At 40.4% G+C, this 23136-nt stretch overlaps 2 protein-coding genes across 3 annotated transcripts in view; one reads left to right on the top strand and one right to left on the bottom strand.

The window, feature by feature from the left end:
* Nucleotides 1-2496, bottom strand: part of pigu (phosphatidylinositol glycan anchor biosynthesis, class U) — a 34992-nt gene extending 32496 nt beyond the window's left edge. Inside the window, exon 1 of one of the 2 annotated variants that reach the window (XM_088337454.1) lies at nt 2312-2496. Coding sequence is in view for 1 of the 2 variants with exons in the window: in XM_088337453.1 (XP_088193579.1) it covers nt 1669-1798 (130 nt within the window). In the remaining variant the exon portion in view is untranslated. Of the gene's footprint in view, nt 1-1668; nt 1837-2311 lie in introns of those variants that run through there. The other variant, XM_088337453.1, reaches the window with a different exon arrangement.
* Nucleotides 1903-23085, top strand: psmf1 (proteasome inhibitor subunit 1). Its single transcript, XM_088337456.1, has 7 exons — nt 1903-2515; nt 6027-6179; nt 10159-10241; nt 13894-14076; nt 16362-16418; nt 20596-20757; nt 22813-23085. Exons 1-7 carry the CDS (start codon nt 2387-2389, stop codon nt 22862-22864), a joined length of 819 nt encoding a protein of 272 aa, XP_088193582.1. The 5' UTR covers nt 1903-2386; the 3' UTR covers nt 22865-23085.
* Nucleotides 23086-23136: the final 51 nt, after the last annotated feature.

Here is a 23136-nt window from a genome sequence, read left to right on the forward strand (position 1 = left end):
AGGGGAGAAGATATAAATTAATTTTAAACTTGCAAGAGGAACAGGAGAGGACTGTGCAAACCCTACAGATGTACCATAACTAGCTCGAAGGACCATTTTTTAGGTTAAAAGTTAACAGACAATCAAAAAGAGTATAGAAGACATACATGGTTTTTTAACTTGCAAGAACAGATGATGACTGTACAAAAAAAACCCTCAAAATGTACGATATCCAACTCAAACGACCAATTGCTGGGTTTATTCTGCAGTTTAGTAGACACTCAAAATAAGAACAAAATACATCAATGAGTTTTGAAATTCCGAGTTGTTTACACGTGTTGAGCATGACATAACCCAGTAACTGTGATCTGGCGTGGTTAACGGGGACCAGAACCCCCCCACGCTAACCGAAACTCCACAAAGTATCAAACCCCCACTAAAACATGCGTTCTGGCGGCCCAGCTTGCAGCAGTAGTCGACGGGAGATAATGGATTGCGGCCGCACGGGTGCTATTCGTTTTAGGCGTAGGAAGGAAAACAGGAAAAAGGAGACACCGAGCAGGACCAAATTTGCTCTCAGCCCCTGCTGTCAACATTATGCGATCCGGGATCACGGCCGCACGAGTAAAGTTTATTTTTAGTAGAAAGCAAAACTTCCGCCAGGCCTAACAAAAATGTCGCAGTTTTTCTTAATCAACACTTTTTAATTGCATTTATATACCTGTCAACCTCCACGGTTCCATGCCCGTACAAACTGTCGTATTTTCCCTTACAAAATACAAAAAAATCTTACACCATATTTTTTTTCAAACGTGTTTATTTATGTAGTATTACATGTTATATTGTACATGTGTTTCGTTATATCATAAATATATTATCAATTAACATTTTGTTGTGAGACACTGAGTTGCTCGACATGAATGAGGTTTATTATAAAAAAAAGTTCAAAAATTAAGTAGCTTGGACGTTCACTGTAAAAGGAAAAAATACATGCAAATATAATTAAGTAGAATAATACATTTTCTTACTCAAATTATGAATTCATTTTCTGCATTAAATTATTGTTGGTCATATACTGATTAAAGTGATAGCCAAAAACCTCTTTTTTCATTTTCTCCTTTTATACTTCCTTTTTTCTCAACTTATTTATACAAGATAATAATTCGTTATATAATGCATCAAAGCAAGTGAGCCGTTTGAGAGCCAGCTCTCTTTAATGAGTTGAGCCGAAAAAGCCGGTTCTCTAAAAAGAGACGGACTTTCACTACACAACTCGAACTTATTGGACTTGATTGATTTGCCGTTTCGTGATAGTCGGTGTATACCAGATGGTGCCCATAATTGACAAATTTGTGTTTTTCCGTATAGATTTTATTGTACGTCGTACATGTCTTAAAATGCATAATAAACGTACTTTGTACGGCAAAAACGTACAGGTTGACAGGTATGCATTTAAAGCATTTGGATTTCATTACAAAATGCAGCAGGTGATGTAGGTCACATTCTAAGTATAAATAATGTTTTTTGTTATAATTTGCCTTTGGGCCACAGTATGTGTACATACGAAAAAGAAACAATTGTGTTCAAGTGTGAAAAGTGCTAATCAAAACAAGACACTGGACTGATGCTTTGCCCGTATTAGTACTACTACGCCCATAAAAAAAGCCCTCAACAGCCGTCAAAGTTTACCTCTTTTCCAAGCAGTTAACGGGGATGTCACTTCCACTCTATCGGCGAATAAATGTTCTAAATTCGAATTAAAAAGGGCTGCACGTATAGTAATAGCTACAATCAGCAGTACAGTCAGTGGGGCTGCCATCTTTGTTGCTCCACCAAAGTACGGGTCATGCTGGGAAATGAAGTCGTGGGGTACCATCATATGACGTCACAATTGACCGGACCGTACAAACCCAACATTTTTTGATTAATGTATGCATTTCAGATGTTACGTAAAATATTCAGACCATTTTTTAAACATTCTGTATTCAATAAATAGACTGCAAGTTGAATTGTTAAGGCTTGGAACAGAAATGTGCTAAGATTTTCTAGGGGACATTTTATGTGCTGAGATCTAAACAGCTGACGAGTAAAGTCAGAATTATTGCGATGTACATAAAGACTATATTACACAAAAACGCAATTTGATTTATTGTAAGTACAGTATTAAATGTTAATCACAATTACGATAAAATAGTTTTAAATGTCTGCTTATTGTCCTCAAATAGTATTGACGGCTACAATCTGAACTTATGTTTTCCTAAACAGTAGTTATTATTGGTGAGTCATATTCATTTAGTGTTTTACATTGAAAAGAAAGAGTAGGAAGTACTACCAGCTTGTAAATATTTTCTTTTATCTCATTTTCGTTTCGTTCGTGAGTGTGTCGACGTTGAGTTGCTTTGGTTCAATGGCGGGTTTAGAGTTGTTATTTTCGTGCTGTGGCGACGAAATATCATGTCCACAGGACGCCGTCGTGAGTTTTGTTCACTGGGAGGTCATCAAAAGCGGATACAAGTGCCTTGGCTCCGGAGATGAGGTAAATCGACGTGACACAATGAGAAAATGATGCTTTTTGTTGCGACGATGTTAACGATGGATGCTAATGCTAAACATTAGTAATCAGCAGAGGTGGGTCGAGTAGGTAAATAAACATATTCATCATATTAATCTGATGTAATAGTACTTTTACTTAAGAATCTTGTGTCTCAAGTACAAGTATAAAGTAGTTTTCCAAAAAATTACTTGAGTACAAGTGAAAAAAGTACTCGGGAAATAACTACTCAAATACTGAGTAACTGTAGTAACGTTTTATTTGTTTTGTTTGTTTTTTTCTTTAAACAACAATTCAATCCGGTCATCAAAGTCCATCTAATCAACAATAACTTTCAAGTCTGTGTACTCAGTTTGTTTGGGTCAATCATTTGTGGATTAAAAGATATATATATATATATATATATATATATCTCATCTCATTAGCTGCACCGCTTATCCTCAGTAGGGTCGCGGGGGTGCTGGAGCCCATCCCAGCAATCATCGGGCAGTGGGCAGGGGACACCCCGAACTGGTTGCCATCCAATCGCAGGGCACACGGGGACAGACAACTCACTCGCTCATTCACACCTAGGGACAATTTGGACCGGTCAATTCACCTGAAATGCATGTTTTTGGAATGTGGGAGGAAACCGGAGTGCCCGGAGGAAACCCACGCAAGCACGGGGAGAACATACAAACTCCGCACAGGAAGTCTGGAGCTGGATTTGAACCCACGCAGGAGGTTCCCATGACTTGAACTGTGCCGCACATGTGCTAACCACTGCGCCGCCGTGCTGTGTTTGTGTGTCTACCAATGGAACAAAAATGTTTTACATCACCCAACTTTTTATTTTAACAAAAATCATAAAATTAGCACTGGACTCAATGTGCAACAACTTATAAATTAAATGATTGTTATTGAACAGACAGCTATTTCTATAGTCAAATAGTTGTTTGTTTTATAATTATTCAATCATCAAACGTTTCAGCTTCTTAGTATCAAATATGGCAGCCTTTGGCTGTATGGAAATAGAAGTGAAAGGCCCTGCTGCACAAACAAGCAAGAGGACAAGTACAAGTGAAGAGGGGCCCACCCTGGGCCTTTCTGCGCAGGCTGTACCGCTTTCCCGCTCAGGCTTAGCCCTACGTTCAGCGGCCATTACCTCGCTTACTAAGCTCAAGTAAGGCGCACGCCACCGCCCCGGTCACAAATTCACCAAGCGCATTTCGGCAAGAGTTTCCTGCGGCCGTCGCCGCGTCGCAGCGGGACCCGAACACGCAGGCCGGCCTGCCGTCACGCTCAGGATAGCCCTTACGCTAGGCGGCCGTCACTCCGCACACTGGCCCAAGTGAAGAGGGGCCCACCCTGGGCCTTTCTGCGCAGGCTGTACCGCTTTCCCGCTCAGGCTTAGCCCTACGTTCAGCGGCCATTACCTCGCTTACTAAGCTCAAGTAAGGCGCACGCCACCGCCCCGGTCACAAATTCACCAAGCGCATTTCGGCAAGAGTTTCCTGCGGCCGTCGCAGTGTTAGTATATGGATGCATTCACTAGGGACCTTAAGGGCTCTAGTTATGTGTCTGCAATGTGCCAACTTTTCGGCCCGTGCGTGGACTGAGTGTAGACCGGCTGGCATGGTTTCTTATATTCTCGTTTTCCGTTCCTTCTCCCTTCCTTTTTCGTGATGTGACATAACGCTCAGGATGAACTTTTGGTTCCCACCAGACCGACATCGTACAAACAACAGGGTTAGCTCACACCCAGTGTTTATCCCACTATTAGCAGTTAGCAAATGAGCAGGAGGGTCCCGCCGCCGTCCGCCCGGCGCCGACCCTTCCCACCCCACCGTCCAGCCATCAGGGGTTTTTGTTGTTGGACCAGAACGGACCAACCCCGGGACAACCCCCAGCCACAATAACTGTGTTGTCGGCTCCGGCTGGTGGCGACCTATCTACCTCGTCGTGCCCGATGGGAGTGCGATCGTGGTGTGCCCGTCCCCCGCACCGCCGTCGACCCATGACCCGGTTACCACACCGGTTGCGCAGGTGGGCCGAGCCAACGTGGTCGCCGTCGATGAGGCCAGTCGTGCACCCACTGGCACCCCACCCCCTCGGGTGTATCCCACCGGTTTTTCCCCGTCTGCCAAAGTGTGATCGGCTGATACCACGACACCTGAGCGTTGGAGCAGGCCGTTTCCAATTAGCGGCTGACAACTTTGACATCCGTTTTTGGGCCTACTCCCGCTCGATCCTTAGTCAAGGGAGTGTTGGATTCTCGGTTCCCCCCTTTTTCTTTTTCTGACAGGTAGTGATAAGACCCCACTGAGGTGGTCGATCGGACAGGACAGTTGTTTCCTTGCTTTTGCTGCAGTTTCGCATTGGCTGCGCCGCGGAAAAGTGACGGGGCCCGGGGTGTACGCCACCCCTTCCGGGATCGCACCTCTGCCGCCCTGAAGGTAGCCAAATGCCTCGTCATCTAATACAAGTACAAGAAAAAGAGACTTACACTACAGCTTTGTTAAATAGTACCTGTAGGGCTTCACATTTTTAGGAAAAAATCTTATTGCGATTTTTCAGACCAGTATTTCAATTTCGATGCGATTCTCAGTTTTAAAAGAAAAACTGTATTTTCTGTGGTAGTTTTTTTGTGAGTACTTAACCCTTGGATGCCTGACCTACCCAGTACATACACTCTTCCATGAGTGGGGTCGAAAATTAGTGTGGGAACAAAACACAACTACCTGTACTAATGGTATCATGACATAAACATGTTTTTGATGAATACCTGGAATATGACATTCTTTTTCTGTGTGTTCCAACTTGGATTACTCAATGTTAGTATCTCTTGCAGTGGTTATTTCAATTGTGGACAAAACTCCGGAGTGTTAGTTTTTAAGAGACCAAAACCTTCCAGATTCTCAAAATGGTTCAACAACACCATACAATTTACTTTGGGTATGTCTTGGATTGGGATTTTAGGCGACTTTTACAGGATTGTTAAGGAGTTAAACTTAACTACATAGCACCTTTTTTTGCACAATTGCACTCCGTCACATCGCAATATCAGTTCGATTTTGGTTAGTCGTGCACCCTTAGTATCCACAGAACACCAATTTCCACATCTACAGTGAAGAGGCGACACTAAGATGCTGGCCTTCAAGGCAGTAGAAAAGAAAAAACATATCTGAGACAGGCCAACAAAGGCTATTTATCTATCTATCTATCTACCTTTGTCATATCCCTTAAGAGGGGTGACCGACAGCAAGACACACACATACAATAACAAAGAAAATAAAAGGGAAATGAATGGAAAAAAAAAACACACAAAAACAGCAAGGCCAAACAAAGGCAAGAGACTATATGTGAACACAGACATTGGAGAACTCATTTGAAAAATAAGATTGTGACTTTTTATGGAAAATAAAAATTTGTCTGCGTCACCCTAAATATTTGAACGGTAGTGTGAATAATTTGTCTTTTTCCCCCTTTGTTTTTTTCTTTTCTTTCTGTCCATAAGTCTCGGTCCAACGACAAGAAGTCAGAATTGCTGCCGTCGGACTGGAGCAGCAGCAAGGTGGAATACGCCCTGAGGTACTCTTCAGAGCAGGGAGACTATCAGTTGCTACTCAAAGCCCTCCTGGTCGACAATGCACTCGTCTTCAATTTAATGGTAGGGAGAAATTAAATTCAGCCCCAGTGTTTTAGGGCTGCTTGAAATCTTTGAAATTGCTTAAATTTTAATCTTGCATTTTCAAGGATTAGAAAGTGCTTGAATTTTCAGTGACTTGCTTGTAAATGCTCAAAATTGTTGCAATGTTTCACAACAAGTCTGCTTAAAAAGTACTCACTAGTGGCTTCACTTTGCCATTGAATTTTTTCTTCCCCTTGCGTCGTGATTTACGGTAGCTGGCATTAGTTTGTACAGCATTGTCCTATGAAGCGTCATCGCCCCCTACGGGTCACGCCCAAGAGGACAGGTGCATGCTACATCCAAACAGATCACTATGAACTGAGTATTAGTGCAAGGACTATGTATTAATTATGGACATTTATTATGGGCCGTGCAAAAAATTAAGGTAGCCTTTCCCAGTGGTAAATTGCAATGGAAAGAACCTCCTGCAACTGAAAATTAATGCTACATCAGTGTTTTTCCAACCACTGTGCCATGGGAAATTATCCAATTTGTGTGCCTGTGAAGTCTAGCGAAATCTTTCTTTAATTTGGATTTTACCAGAGATGCACTGGCACAGACTGGTGGTGTATTACCATTTTTTTAACGAAAGAAAGTTGCATTGGCTCAAAAAAAGTAAAAAAAATAAAAATAAAAATAAAAATACAAACACTGAGCTACATATTCATCTCATCATCAGCTACACAGGGATCAGAATTTTCCGCGGATCCGCGGATTTCCGCTGTTTTTGAACCCCAAAGGTCATTCCCGTAAATCGTCTAAATTCGATGAGAAAATATTTTGGGGGGGTGAGGTATGATACGTGACTGTTTCATCACCCCAAGTTAGCAGTTAGAGATTGCGAGAAAAATCGGCAAAAAGAAGCGCAGCGCATTAGATCTATAACACACAACAAATAGATCGACTCCTACCATTAGTCGATAGGTTCGCTGATAATCAATCAGCGGAGCTTTTGTTCAGAGCATTGGCTTTCTCAAACATGGCGCTCCTTCCGGTCTTTTCAAACGGTGAAATGAGTGTTTGAAAAAGTAAATATGAAAATACTAAGAAAAGAAGACGAGGCTTTTGTCTCCGAGATTGATAAAGGAATCAAGAATAAATTTAAGTGGTCATGGCTGGAGAAGACTGTCACAGACTGACATGTATTTTCTTTAAGCATGTTCAGTTTGTGCATTCTATTTTCAAATTAATGATGAATGGTTATTAATGTATATATTTTCATATATATTGTTGATTAGTAGCTAAATACAAGGTCCATCTTCATCATCAAAACACAACAACAATGGTGATGGTTGTAACATTGTAATCCCCCAATTGTTTTAAACATCTTAAAACTGAAAAAAATACATGGTTTCTGTTTTGTTGGATTTAATTCATTCTAGTGCAATTTTCACATAGCAAATAAGATAAATGCTGTTGGCTTCAGGGGGGCTTTGTCCCACTGAGCCCCCCACCGGGCTCCGCCCTGGACCTGGCCGGGGCCTGCGGCCCCTGGACCCTGGCTATTTCAGCTGAAAATGAAAATCTCCATTCTGATCCCTGGCTACACCGCTTATCCTCATTTGGGTCGCGGGGGGGCTGGAGCCCATCCCAGCCATCTCTGGGCAGTGGGCAGGGGACACCCTGAACTGGTTGCCAGCCAATCGCAGGGCACACAGGGACAGACAACTCATTCGCTCATTCACACCTAGGGACAATTTGGACCGGCCAATTCACCTGAAATGCATGTTTTTGGAACGTGGCAGGAAACCCACGCAAGCACGGGGAGAACTTACAAACCCCGCACAGGAAGTCTGGAGCTGGATTTGAACCCACGACAGGTTCCCATGACATGAACTGTGCCGCACAAGCGCTAACCACTGCGCCGCCGTGCTGCACTGAGCTACATATTACTTTACCTAAAACATTAATGGGGAGAGATTTGTCTCAAAAATATTTGCATATGCAATTATCAGATCCACAAATATGTTTGCGGTAAACTCAAGCTTTAAAAATCATATGTCTTATAGATGCACATGCGAGATTGAAAATTGCATATATAAAGCGCAGATTTGAATGAATGAATGAATGAATGAAAAGTTTATTTCGAACATTAAAATAAAAACAGGACAAAAACAGTCACTCAACACCAAAATAATGTTAAATAACATGTTCGAAAAGGGGTAGTAAGAATTTTCCCTACCCCTTCATCCTCCCTATTAAATACATTTTACAGATCCTCTTCTCTTCTTGTGTCTTGTATAACAAAGTCTCATGGATATACATATTGCATATATTTGTGAATCTGCAAAATACACTATCCACACTGAAATTCTTCTTTTGATGGTACTGGAGGGATTTAATTTTGAAATTGAAAACTGGAAATTGGCTTTTAAGTCCTTAAAAAGTGTTTGATTATGGCCATGACAAAGGTGTACAAACCCTGCACAATGTCACACAGGATTTCGGTTGTTGATTACATTTTATCTTTGTTACTTCTTACATTTTTGAAACAATTTTACGAACAAATTGAGGGTTGCAATTACATTGGTAATTGCACAGTGGCGAAAGCTTTATTTGTTGACAAAGTTAATAAAACATACTTAGATACATGTACAGGATCACATATTGAAGTACTTTTTGTTTTGTTGGAAAGTGATATTTTAGCAGAATCTGCTTTTCCCTCAGTGTGAAAGCAAACACTGCTGCTATCAAACTACAATGTTTTTACTCTTAATTTGAAGGTTCACTGTTCTGTAATATGTGACAGACAAAAGAATAACGTCCCTCCTTTACAAAAAAATTGATTCTCTGGATCCAATTAGGTCAGAATTCCATCCTAGCTATAGAGGTGTCACTATTGATAATTAATTCAATTCAGTTCAATTTACTTAGTCCCGTAAAATTCATTTTCCCTGCCTTTACTGGCAGAGTGTGCAGGGGTACTGTCGCAGTGGTGCGTGTGCCAAATGACCTATTTACAGCACCTGGTATTTTCCAGGCGGTCTCCTATCGGGGTACTAACCACGCTCGACCCTGCTTAGCTTCCTGAGACCGGTCGTCCTCAGGGTAGTATGAATGTAAACAGGTCAAATTGATTTTTCTATTACATCAATTTATTAATAGAGCTTCTGGAATTAAAATCTTATAAATCCTTAAAAAAATAAGAAATAAAATACAACAGATCAACATTTCAGAGTAAACTTTGCAAAAAGTAAAATAATCTCTGTGTTTTTGCTACTGACCTATATATGACTGACTATTTGATGTTCATATCATTTTTAGATAATTTATAACAATGACTGTCAGGTTTTTGTTTAGACCAAAGCACATGAAATTGTAACAAGGACATTTAAATATACAGTAATCCCTCGTTATCACCCATTTCACCTTTCACGGTCTTGCTGCTTCACAGATTTATATCATGTATTGTGTATTGCCTTCTAATTGGCTAAACTAGGGGTGGGCAACTATCAGGGCCACATCCGGTTCTAAAATTTGTCCAGCAACAGCCCACCGACCTAAATGATTTAGAGAGTTTGCAGAGAATATTGGTTCAAAATTCCCCCCGTCATGTGTGCTAACCAAGTAGTTAAAGACCAAAACCCTCCGACCGCTGTCCTTGCAAACAAAGGCTTTGTCACCAATTATTAAGTGCTTTCGGCTAGCGACACAAATTCTTATTTCCCTCAATGATATACAAATGCATTAAAATATCTTATTTTAATCTATTTTCTGGATTTTCTTTTTGATGTTTTGTCTCACCATGTTAGAATGCATCTATCATTTAAAGAATGGGATGATCATGTCTTCATTAGTTGGCAAACCCAAATAAATCAGCAAGGGATCAAATACTTTTCACTCACTGTACATATTATATACATTTTAATTTGTTTTTAATAAGACTAGTCTCATCAAGGGTTCACTGTCCAGAAGTTGATGCATTATTGGACTTTAAATCAGTTGTTTGTTTGAATAGAACCGGAGCACACAGCAGAGCTCGGACGTGATCATCAACCTCAATGAACATGTGGATGCTGCGTACTTGCGCACTTTTGACAGGTAAGCACATATTCAGCTCTGCATTTGTTCCATGTTAAGAATGGTTGTCCATTGTTAAATATATTGTTTCAAATAACAGTCATTGCATTCTTCACAAAATTGTATTGCATTATCAACATGAATGCTTCATTAAACTGATTCTCAATAGGACTGATAATCTGTGCCAATACTGTGGTACCTCCAAATACAATCTTAATTTGTTCTGGGATCGTGCTCGTAGCTCGAACTGCTCATATAACAAGCAAATTTCCCCCGATATGAAATACCGTAATCGAAAACTAATTGGCCCGTTTCCGACCTTCCAAAAAGATTAAATTGAAACCCAAATAGCTATGTTGAGACAATCGCTTAAAATTATATTAATTTGGTTCAGAATCTAATTTGGTGGTTACCGATTCGATCTTACACCCAAATTGGTTCCCAAATTAGCCTATTTTGTCTTCATAGTATCAAGAAGGAAGCAGTCCTCTCACAAGTCTTAAAAGGCATTGATTTCATTATTCTAAAAATAAGGCCTTCATTGGCATTAAAATGTCTTGAATCCAATTTTCGAATGTCTTAAAAATGTAAACACAATGTTTGAACTAAAAAGATTTAGTGACATTTATAGATAGTATTTTTTTTAATAATTCACCCGTTTGCTTTAGTGGCAACATCGTGTGACCACAATTACGGAAGTATTAAGCTGTTTTTTCGTTTCCAGTCGAGCCTTTCAGAACAGACGCACATCTTAGGTCAACCCACAACGCACTTAGCAACTTTGGGCCATGAAAATGGGGGAGAAATGGGGGGTGAGAATAGCCACATGGATCATGGCCTTCTTTGTTCCCATTGTCCCGTTTTTTTTATTTGTTTCCATTTTTATCATTCTCCTTCTTTACTCAGACACTTTACAAAAAGTCATGCAAAGGAGATCATATAAAATGCGATTAACTCATTCAGTACCATAAAGTATGAATACATTTTCAGATGTATTGTCCCTGAGTGCCAAAACGTAAATTTTTTTTAATTATTATTTTTGTGTATTAAACTATTACAAAGGCGTTTACACTTCTGATCAGAAAATATCAAGCCTGTGGATACTATTTCAGTATAATAAATCACCACTAGATGGCCAAAGTGGCTCTAATCAAATCTTTGTCAACACAAGTCGTGTCTTATTTCGTTTCCTGTGCCCACTGTATGATACTGTATGGCAGTGTTTGGACGGCCCCCATAGGCTGTGTAAGCGTGCAGTGTGATGAGATAAACAAATATATAAGTACAGACAGTTTAACGATTGAAAGCTTTATTCTTTATAAAAAAGATGACAAAGAGAAGACAAAAAAAGAAGACACATGAGTCAAAATGGCAAAAATTGGCTGGGATCAAAACGAACATACGTACATGGTATCAGGTGCTTAAACTGGAGCGAGCGACTGGCGGGGAGCAGTTACGAGTGTTGAGCGGTTTTTAGTAGTAGCCTCGGTGACCGCTCGTGAACTGGATTTTCCTTTGTAAAGTGAGGTAGAGTTTTGTTTATATATTAAAAAAACTAAAATCTCAAAATTCTTGTGTAAAGATAGTTGTATAAAGATGTACCATGTACTATAACCAATGTTTTTCTTTGAGCAGATAAATAAAAAGAACCCTCTTTCTTTAAAAATCACACAAGCTTTGTACGGATTCTTGAAATCCTTGAAAATGCTTGAATTTGAATGTTGAGTTTTCAAGGTTAGATACATGCTTGTATTATGGGGGGACGTGCTTGAAAATGCTTGATATTGTTGCTGATGTCATGTATCTTGGTAGTCTGACTACATAGACTTCGCAATAAATAAAGAAAAGCGTGAAAAAAAAATGCCTGCTCTGTTAGCGTTATGGCATTGTCATGTAAAGTGTCACCACCCCTACTGGTTGCACACAAGGGCATAGCTCCATTTAGAAAACTGTCTCTTTTTTTCTCTGCTCACTGAGAAGAGCCGGCTGTTTTGGCTCTTCAATTATTATTTTTTTTTTTTTAAATGATATATTATTAATGATAATAAAACATTATGCTCCAAATTACTTATTAATTACTATTTTCATATGCTTTGCAGGGAAAACACATGGAATATAAATTAAAATATTCACAGATCTACCCAAAAATTGGTAAAATGCAAAACAATTTTAGATTTTTATGCACTAAACAGATTAAAGTTCATCAACAATAGAAGCTCCTTGAAAATGCAAAACAATAAAATAAAGATTTATAATGTTAATGCATCAGTGCTATAAATAATTGATACAATGCAAAAAATAACTACAGTGGAACCTCGGTTTTCGAACGCCTCTCAGGTTTGACCAAAAATTTTCAAGAAATTCTTGCTTCGCTGTTCGGTCAAAAATTCGGAGTTCGAACGCCGGTAATGCGTGAGTGCGTACGCTAGAGTGCGATGCTGAGCGGCGTACGGGTGTATATCGTGTAGATCGCCCCCACCCCTCGTGACCAACTGTTATCACGTGCGCACTTGCCTCTTTTTGCTTTCTCTTTTAATATCTGTGAACGGAGTGTTTTAGCCCCTAACTATGCCTCCAAAGAAGGTCGGTGCAAGCAGGACTGAAAAGTTGTTCGTGCAACTATTGAATTTAAGAAAGACATAATAGCTAAATCTGAAAGAGGTGTGCGAGTTTCCGATCTTGCTAGGGAATACAGCATGCGCCTTCTGCTGACCACCACAAAGGTAAATAATCCTATTCATAATTCTTTTCTTTATCTTTTTTTTTTTTTTACACGTTCGTGTTAGCGTAATCTTTCGTACGGAAGATTACGATAACGCGAACATACGATTAGCCTGGGTTAGCTTTATGATTTGAGGTAAACATTCAGGGTGTTGGAACTGAGCCGAAAATTCAGGGTGTTGGAATGGAGCCCCCTTTCCAATGAAGCGCTAGCCACTTGTGGTGCTAAATGACTTGTAAACGACCTGATTTTTTTATTTTTACACGTTAATTTTAGCGTAATCTTTCGTACAGAAGATTACGATAACGTGAACGTAGCCTGGGTTACCTTCATGTTTACGTTAAACATTCATGGTAAACATTCAGGGTGTTGGAACGGATTAAAACGATTTACATTATTTTTAATGGGAAAAATGATTTCGGTGATTGAACAAATCGGTTCTCGAACAGGGTTCTGTAACGGATTATGGTCAAGAACCGAGGTTTCACTGTATTTACAATTCTATTCCAACCAATTTAGACACTGATCCTCTAAAAAACATGCAACAAATTTGAATTAAAATAAGCAAAAGAACAGCAGTCGCTAAGATTGAATGCACTTGGAGCAATCAATATATATATGCGGTACTTTCTTTTTTTGTCTTCTGTATTGAACTCAATTATTACCTAACACCTTTCTTGTTTGTAAAAAAATGTGATGAAGCCTAGCTGTCTGTGCATTGTTGAGGCAGAATGGCAAAATTCATGTCAAATTAGCACAGATAATGTGACTTAATTTTAGTCACCAAAGTCAACAACAACACATTTTATTTTGATCGGTGCTGGATTTCTTCTAGGTACTGGCAAAATTGGACTTGAAAGTGCTTGAATTTGGCCATGAAAAAGGTGTTTAAACCGTGATGGCAGCATTTCATGTCGTTTTTTTTTCCTTGTTATCCTCCCTACCCTCCAGAGTCTTCAAAGACGAAGGTGGCCTTAGAGTGGCTGTACGAAACCAGCTTCTACCTTCGAGGGACAAAAGGACACAAGCAGATCCAAATGAGCGGACGCGGAGGCTTGAAAGCCACAACGAGGACCATGCTGACCCACTGCGGATCCCTGAAAGGCACCCGCGGAACGCTGCACAGCCACACTGGTAATGTCAACATTATAGCATTGCACATTTTTGGGGTGACGGGGTTTTGCTGTAGGGATACTAGTCATCATTGTAAGGAGCAAAAAGTATCAGCCAGAGGATTTCTTTTATCTATTTATGCTTTTCTTTCCTTTTTTTATAAAATGAGAAACGAATAGAATAAAATGAATCAGCAAAATCACGTGCAATATTTTTTGATTGTTTTATGTCATATTGTTATTTTTTTTGGCAAACGTAATCATTTAATTAAAAGAATGGCTCAGTGGACGGCTTCTAGAGCAGGTTGGACTTCCTTATTTGAAGGCTTCTCTCCCTGTTCCTGCAAGTTTAAAGTCCATGGCTTGATGTGTTCTTGACTTTATTTTGAATGTCAACTAAACGTTAAACGTATCATTTTTATTTCAAATTAAAAAAAAGTTATTAAATATATTCCTGTCCTACCTCACATATGTATAGGATATAAAATGAATTACAAAATGGCAATCTGCTGCCACCTACTCATATGGATGAATGTTACAGTTACTTGGCTGATGACTGGAAGAAATCAAAGATACTGAACAATGGCATACTATTTTTTTTTTTCTTTTCTTTTTTGTAGCGAAAATGAAATTGTTAAATTTCTCGTTGTGCACAAGACAAGTTCTCACGGCACACTGTTTGAAAATCACTGCTGTGCAGTAAACACCAGCTAAGCATTGGCTTTTGTCTGGAGAGCGGATTTGGTCGTTTTGTTTACATTTTTTTAAAATATACAATGTGGCTCTCCCAAAAAACATAGAAAAAAACCCAACAAAGTATTTATTTTTTATGTCTCTTTTGGTCAGAAATGTTTCCAACCCCTGAACGAGGGGGATGATCAAAAATCACATCACATTTTTCATCACTATCTCAATTTTGTCACAATTTTTCAACATGCTTTTGTTGTTGGTTGTTTTTTTTATTTTTTATTTTTTTTTACTAATTTGCAAATCCCTTGCAATTGCTCTTATGTGACAGAAAAGAAAACAGCAGATTAAGCCAACTATGCCCCCTTATTCTTGCACAAATGCAAGTTTGTATCAAATGTGCATGTAGTTTAAAGGCACTGAGTATTATTAAGCGCCTTTAAGTGGCAAAAAAATAACAATTAGGCAAAATATTGATTTAAAAAAAATAAGCAAAAATACACAAAATATCATATAAATGTCCATTTTATAAAATACCCATAGTTTGAAAATTTACATTTTTTTTACATAAGAGGAGTCTCACCTTGAGGGAGCTGCCAAACTGATATGTCATCTTGCTACCACTGGTACCTGAGAATCAAAATAATTTGTGAAAGGCTTCGCAAACAAATTGGATAAAAGAAAGTGCAATTCGGTCACTTTTGACTCAACTGACCACTACTCAAAAACATCAAAAAGGTTGGGCAAAAAAAAATTGGATATTATTATTTGGTTTGGTCACATTGAGTCTCAGTAGTTTGTATTCTTTCTTGTGCTTTTTACCATTTTTTTTTTGCACAACAGCTATATCTCGTAGTCGAGTAATACAAACTGTCCCCTTAATAATAACTTTCAAAATTAATGGGAGCACACGACTTCGCCTTACTTTAACTAATAAAGTGGCTGACGTTTCTCTCAAATGAGAATTGCCAGACAATTTTTTCCATTTTGACTCCTTTTTAAAGCCTACAGAAATTTCTGCTCTGCAGCTATTAAGGCATAGGATACATGTCACATTTCTAGTCAAGTCACATTTATTTTTATAGCCCTTAATTACAAAATGTCTCAAAGGACTGTACAGGTTACAATTACACCATCTCTTGATCTTTGGGGCCAGTGCCTACACATTGCCATACAGTGTCATACATTTATTCAGGAACAAAACTTGGCTCAGAGTGTGTTCACAAAGATCTGATCCAAGCCACTCCTGCTATCTAGTTGTGATTTATCATACTGCAATAATTTCCAAAGGCTTGATACTTACTGATCAGCAGCGCCAGACTTGACAATAGTTTAAATAAAACGCACACTAATTTTTACGTTTGCACTCCGGAACAATGCTTCTGAAAATGTATTTATACGTTATGGCACTGAATGAGTTAATACATTCTGACTTTTTATAATTTATTGTTAATATATGATAAACATGTTTAAGTGTATTTGGACCAAATACAGTGCTTTGCTGCCAACCTTTAGTCACTTATAAATGCAGAATTTTAACTATCTGAAATGGAGTATTTTCTTTTCGACTAAAGTTTGTAGTTTACTGTTGTGTGGCATCTCACCGCGTCTGTTTTTCAGGCACGATCCCATGGCGCCGCCGTTCTCTGTGGGAGGCGCCGATCTGGATCCATTGGGGTGAGTCAATTTACACATTAAAAAAATGTTGGCACCCAGCACTCCAATTTTTTGTTTTAATGTTCAATGCAAAACTTGAATTTTGTGAAAAAAAAATTCAAATGTGTTACTTATTAAAATTTTCATCTTGTTTTTGAGGCAAAAAAAACACATTTTCCTTTCTTTTACCCGGGGGCTGCAACCTGAAATCCTTCATCTGTGATGACGGAATTCTAACAGTGTCTGAGCAGCCTGTGAAGAGCCTTCGCAGGTGGTTTTTGGTTTGAACAAATTTATTGACACTAATAACAGAAAACAATCATGACAATCTCAACAGCAATTAAGCACATTCACAATATTATATTCCAATATGACGTTTTTAACAGCAAACACAATGTGAGGTTTGAACAACCCTTCTCGAAAATTATATTAGCTATCAAGCATATTCACAATTTCATTATATAACATCTTTGTTAGTGTCAATAGATCCGTCCAGGCCAAAGTCAATTGTCCTCGGTCTGAACAAATCCACCGACACCAACAGCAGCAAAACAAACACAACAATCTCAACAGCCATCAAGCATATTCACAATTTTTTTATATCTTACAATATGACGTGACGATATGACGTTTTAACGTTTTTTTCTGACATTTTCAACATCAATTAAACAATTTCAGAGTTATTTTCTTTTAACAGTAGTAAACCAGCGTGTAAAAGGCAATACTATTGTGCAAGGGCATACATAGCTCTGCCATCCGACCCTCCCAAACAGCATCCTTCCAGTCCTTCGCAGGTGGTATGACGCGAGCTTGAAGGACAATGACCGGTTGCAACCACTGCGCAAGGACATCAGCAGTGCCCTACAGTCCATTGACAACACCCAACTGCCTGGGAATCAAGAGGCCTGATGCCTGCAATTTGGTCTCCTACCTCAAATGCTGTGGTCCCTCACAGTTTATGAGGTCCCAATCTCAACTGTGAAGATGTTGGAAAAAAGGAGTCACAGAGTACATCTAAAAGTGGCTCGGAATTCCACGATGCCTGACCTCCATAAGTCTCTATGGGGATGGCGTCCTCAAGCTTCCCCTCACCGGTCTCAGAGGAGTTGAAGTGTGTAAAAACAAGACTCCAGATGACACTGAAGGGATCTTTAGGCTTAGCAGTCTGCAGCAATGCTCCAATCTTTGCAACAGGGCACAAATGGAGACCAGCCAAAGCAGTGGAAGAAGCAAGAGCAGCCCTCAGACATACTGACATTGTGTTCCATGTCCAGCAAGGAAGAGGAGGCTTTGGGTCAACAGCTATCCGAACGAAGATGGATGGTGGTGGAGAAAGTATTCCCCCAAAAGTAAGCTGACAAATGGGCTAAGGCAGGCTCTCTGGGCAAACAGGGTCAATGGACGAGATGGGACATCAGCCGGAGGGAAATGTGGGTCATGGGAGCAAGGCAGTTGAGCTTTATCATTAGAGCTACATATGAAGTCCTTCCAACACCAGTTCATTTTCACCAATGGTCAGATGAAGACCCGGTGTCTGCCCATTTTCCCATGCTAGCCACCCTTAGGCACATTCTCACAAGGTGCAAAACTAGCCTCACCCAAGAGTGTTACACGTTGTGCCACATGGTCCTAAAGACCCTTACATCCACCCTGGAAGACAAGCAAATAGCCATCAACTCCCTACCACCATCAGGCACTTTTGTCCATGAAGCGGCTAAGGTACCCAAGGGCAGCTCCATACCAACTAAGCAAGGCCAGTTATGTTTGCCCAGGATTGGAAGATGCTGGCTGATCTTGGCTAGCAGCTTGCGTTTCCCCCAGAGATCGCCATAACCACTCTGAGACCGGACTTGGTGCTGTGGTGGCCTTCACGGAAAAGGCCTTTATCATCGAGCTCACAGTATTTTGAGAGGTCTAGTGGATGAGGCTTTTTAGTGAAAACGCTTATGCTATGCCTAGCTTACAGCTGAAGCACAGCAACGTGGCTGGAACATTGAGGTATCCCCAGTGGAGGTGGGCTACAGAGACATTGTCGCATAATCTACCACCAAGTCATTCGTTTACCTAGGAATCCGTGGCCGAAGCCTGCGTAGAGCCATTAAAGCAGCATCAGAGGAAGCGGAAAAAAGCAGCAAGTGGCTGTTCATTAGGAGGAAAGACCCCTCTTAGGCCCCCCAAGTACCAAGTTAGGTGGTATGTGCTCACCTTTGGCCTAACTCAGGGAAAATGACGTCCCTGCCATACATAGTCCCATGAGAACCAATTTAGACTCAGATCCTCTGAAAAACATGCAAAAACCATAGATTAAAACGGGTAAAATAAAAAGCAGAAGATCAGCAGTCTCTGATCCTCTGCGCTTCACCTGAGCCTGACACACCTAGAGGAGAAGAACACCCATGTGCGGATGCTGTTCCTGGACTTCAGTTCAGCATTCAACACCATCATCCCACAACATCTGGTAGACAAAATGAGACTCCTGGGTTTCAACACCCCCCTGCGGAACTGGCTGCTGGACTTCCTCAGTGACAGACCCCAATCAGTGCGGATAGGTCAGAACATCTCAGATGTCATCTACCTCAGCACGGGCTCCCCCCAAGGCTGTGTCCTGAGCCCCTTGCTGTTCACCTTGATGACACACGACTGCGTCCCTAGGTCCGCCACAAACCACATCGTGAAGTATGCTGACGACACAACAGTGGTGGGCCTCATCAGGGACGACAACGACCTGGCCTACAGAGAGGAGGTGGAGCAGTTGGTGGCCTGGTGCAGGGACAACAGCCTGGTCCTGAATGTTGACAAAACTAAAGAGATCATTGTCGACTTTAGGAAAAACCAGCCCAACCATGCCCCACTTTGCATCAACAACAAGGCTGTGGAGGTTGTCAGCAGTATCAAGTTCCTAGGGGTGCACATTACAAACAAACTCACCTGGTCCGTGAACACTGCATCACTGGTTAAGAGGGCACAGCAGCGCCTGTACTTCCTGCGGAGGATGAGGAGAGCCCACCTTCCCCCACCCTCCCTCATCACATTCTACAGGAGCACCATAGAGAGTAGCCTGACCAGCTGTATCTCTGTGTGGTGTGGAGGCTGCAGCGCTACCGACTGGGGTAGTGTGAGGAGGGTAACGAGGACAGCAGAGAAAATAATCGGGACTACACTTCCCTCCATTCAGGACATTGGCCAGAAGCGCTGCCTATCCCATGCTAAGAACATTATCGGGGACCCCTCTCACCCCCATCATGGACTGTTCACTCTGCTAGCCTCTGGGAAGAGGTACTGCAGTGTGCGGTGCAGGACCACTAGGTTCCGCAGTAGTCTAGTCCCCCTGGCCATTAGACTGTTAAATGGTCAATCTAACATCTAGTTAACCTAAATCTTAACGGCTGCTAATCTGACTTTTTGCACTACTGGCAGTTCTTTATAGCTTGCCACTCCTTGCACATTTGCTCTCTGCACTATTGTACTTACAGCGTTACTGTTACAGTGTTAATGTTACTGTTTACCTGACTTGTTAACCTGAATGCCCATTTTGCACATCTGGTTAGCTACTCCTCTTGCACTATCGGCACTATGGTATGGTAAAATACTATACGTAGCGATAATACAATACAACTTTTACTTATATCTGTACATTCGAGGAAACTGTGCGGGTCAGATGTATCGACATTTCGTTCTGTATACACGTGTACTAGAATGACAATAAAGTAGATCTGAATCTGAATCTGATTTCAGAGCAATCAATATTATCAAAAAGAGTCCAACTTTAGCTATTTTTTTCTGCTTTTGATACATACAATACTTTTTGTTGTTTTGTTTTCCAAAGAGGCCTTACCGTGTTGGTAAACAAGTGTGACATAGCCAAGCTGCACAAGCATGGTTGAGGTAGAATTCACGTTAGTTTATGCCAGCCCATTGACTCAAAAAGATTGTAAAACATAGGTAGGCACAGTTCAAAATAGCACAATGTATGTGCTAGCAACAAGATAGCAACTTTATTTTAGTATTTAAAGTCAGCAACAACAAAAAAACTTTTGATCTGCGCTAGTTTTCTGGAATACTTGGCCTTGAAAGGGATTAATGCCATGAAAAAGGTACACAAACCCTGAAAGGGTCAATGGCCAGAGATTACTATACATGAATTTGACATTGCATGATGACTCCAAAAGCACATCGGAAATCTTGCACATCCCTGCAGGTCAATATCAGGTGGTGGGATGATCGTAGACCCGCTACGAATGGGCTACCCTCGTTCGGGTTTTGACCCGTCCAGTGGCATCCCGGACATTTTGCCGCCTGGAGCCGTGCCGCCCGGCGCACGCTTCGACCCGTTCGGACCTGTCGGACGTCACCGGCCCGGGTGAGCAACGTAGCTAATTGGTTTTCCGCCTTTTGGCTAATGGGTGATTCTTTGATTGCAGCAACATTTTTGTGTTATTATTTTGGGGGAAAAAAATAGCCTTTGTTCCATGTTTTTATGATTTTGAAAGAAATACATAGTGGTCAAGTTCAGGGATGAATACAATTCCAATTATAGCTTGTTTTCTTAAACAGTGTCTCTGAATGTATTTCAGCCTGCCATTTCCTAACAAACACAGAACCGTTTTACCAACAAAGCTGATGTTTTAAAAAGTGTTTTGTTCATAAACAAATACGTCCATACCATGGGTCTCCAACGGGGTGCCCGCGGGCACCAGGGTTCGCCCTAAGGACAGTCGAGGTGCCTGCATACCTCTTTTGAAAATAGCTCAGCAGTGCTGTGTATTTTCGTTTTTCTAGGGAAATAATTTTTAGTAGTTGACTGAGTCTATTTAACCCTACTTTCAGTAATCAACATGGTAAATGGTCTGCATTTATTTTGCACGTTTCAAGTCACTGAAGACCTCCCAAAGCGCTTTACAATGTGGCTCACGCTTACCCATGAACACACACACACACAGCGATAGCGGCGTCAGTTACACAAGGCAACTACATGCTTATCGGGGACATAAATGGTTCAGTTTCTAGCCCAAGGACAATTCGACATTTAATTTGGAGAAGCCGGGAATCGAACCAAGACGAGCACTCTACTTCCTGAGCTACTGCCTGGTAATAATATGGTGACAATATAGCCCATAAGTAATTATACAAATGCTTCAAAATGGGTGCCCTTTGCACTAATAAGTAACAAAAAGTACCTCTCAGAAGTTAATATTATATAATGATATTAGTAATCTACAATCACTCCCAGACATAATTTCACCCCCTGTTAGGTCCCCACTCCTACCTGTTAATTTCCAATACCTAACAGGGAAGAACCCTTTTAGATAATCTAGCTGTAGCTTTTAGCTGATCAAGGATCAGCTAGCTAACTTTCAACAGGTTAACACAACTTTAATAACTAAATCTGATAGGTTTGTTTTTAAATTGTACTCAATAAATATTTTCTATAATTTGCCATAACAGTACAACTTTAACAAGACCTCATTAAAGTACACAATTTAAAATAAAATGAAAAGTAAGCAGAGTAAAAGTTGAAGCTTACCTCTTTTTCCCACAGTTGAACATCCACCAAAATCAAATAAATTCACTTCTTGTAAATGGCTTTTATGGAATTGTAGTCTTTTTGGGAGGCAATTGAGCACAATCTAACAGGGTGGAAAATTATAACCGAGACATGTAGAATTTGAACAAAATAGCAAGTAAATTCATAAAATGTAATCGCATAATGACATTAAGTTTAGTGTAGTTTATCACATTATTAAAGAAAAAAAATATTTTATAATTTTATCGCCTACACCTGTTGAGGAATTTTAATTACATTGTAGTGCGGACACAATACAATTGAGCATGTGTGACATGAAAAAGTTATCTAAAATACAAAATAATGTTTGAAATGTATTTTATTTTGGGTCAATTGATTACAAACAGTGCAGCACGGCGGCACAGTGGTTAGAGCGTGTGCGGCACAGTTCTGAGGTCATGAGATCGAACCTCCTGTGTGGAGTTTGCATGTTCTCCCCGTGCTTGCCTGAGTTTCTTCCGGGCACTCGTTTTCTCCCACATTCCAAAAACATGCATGTTAGGTTAATTGGCCGGTCCAAATTGTCCCTAAGTGTGAATGAGCGAGCGAATTGTCTGTGCCTGTGTGCCCTGAGACTTGCTGGCTACCAGTTCAGGGTGTGCCCTGCCCACTGCCCGAAGATGGCTGGGATGATCTCCAGCACCCCCGCGACCCTACTGAGGATAAGCGGTGCAGATAATGAATGTATGATGACAAACACTTAAAGTAAATAATTAAGGTACTTTTTAATACATATTTTGCAGATGTGAGAGAAAAATCAGGGTGTGAGAAAGATTCAAATATGAAATGTTTCTCCAAATAGAATCACCCAAATGTTTTTGTCTCATGAGTTCCGATTGTTTTTTTCCTCAGTCCCGATCCGGACCACATGCCCCCACCCGGTTATGACGACATGTTTATGTAGTCTCTTCATGCCCTGGGAGCTGATTCTTCGTAACGCCGGCAAAAGGACAAAAATGAGAAAAATTCAATTTGAAATTGTGAATAATTTAAAACCTTTTTGGGACATCAAGAAAGAATGGCAGGAATAGGTCAGTGTTCAAAACCTTTGTTTTCTGTTGGCCTTTTTTCAATGCAAATTCCAATTCTTGTCAGAATAAACATGGAAAAGTAAGAAAAAAACGACTGTTGGGTGTTTTCATAATTAAGACATTAAATAATGATTTGCCAACAAAG

This window comes from Urocampus carinirostris, chromosome 6 (assembly GCF_059441175.1).
Source record: "Urocampus carinirostris isolate Australia breed hairy pipefish chromosome 6, RoL_Ucar_1.0, whole genome shotgun sequence".
Lineage (NCBI taxonomy): Eukaryota > Metazoa > Chordata > Actinopteri > Syngnathiformes > Syngnathidae > Urocampus > Urocampus carinirostris.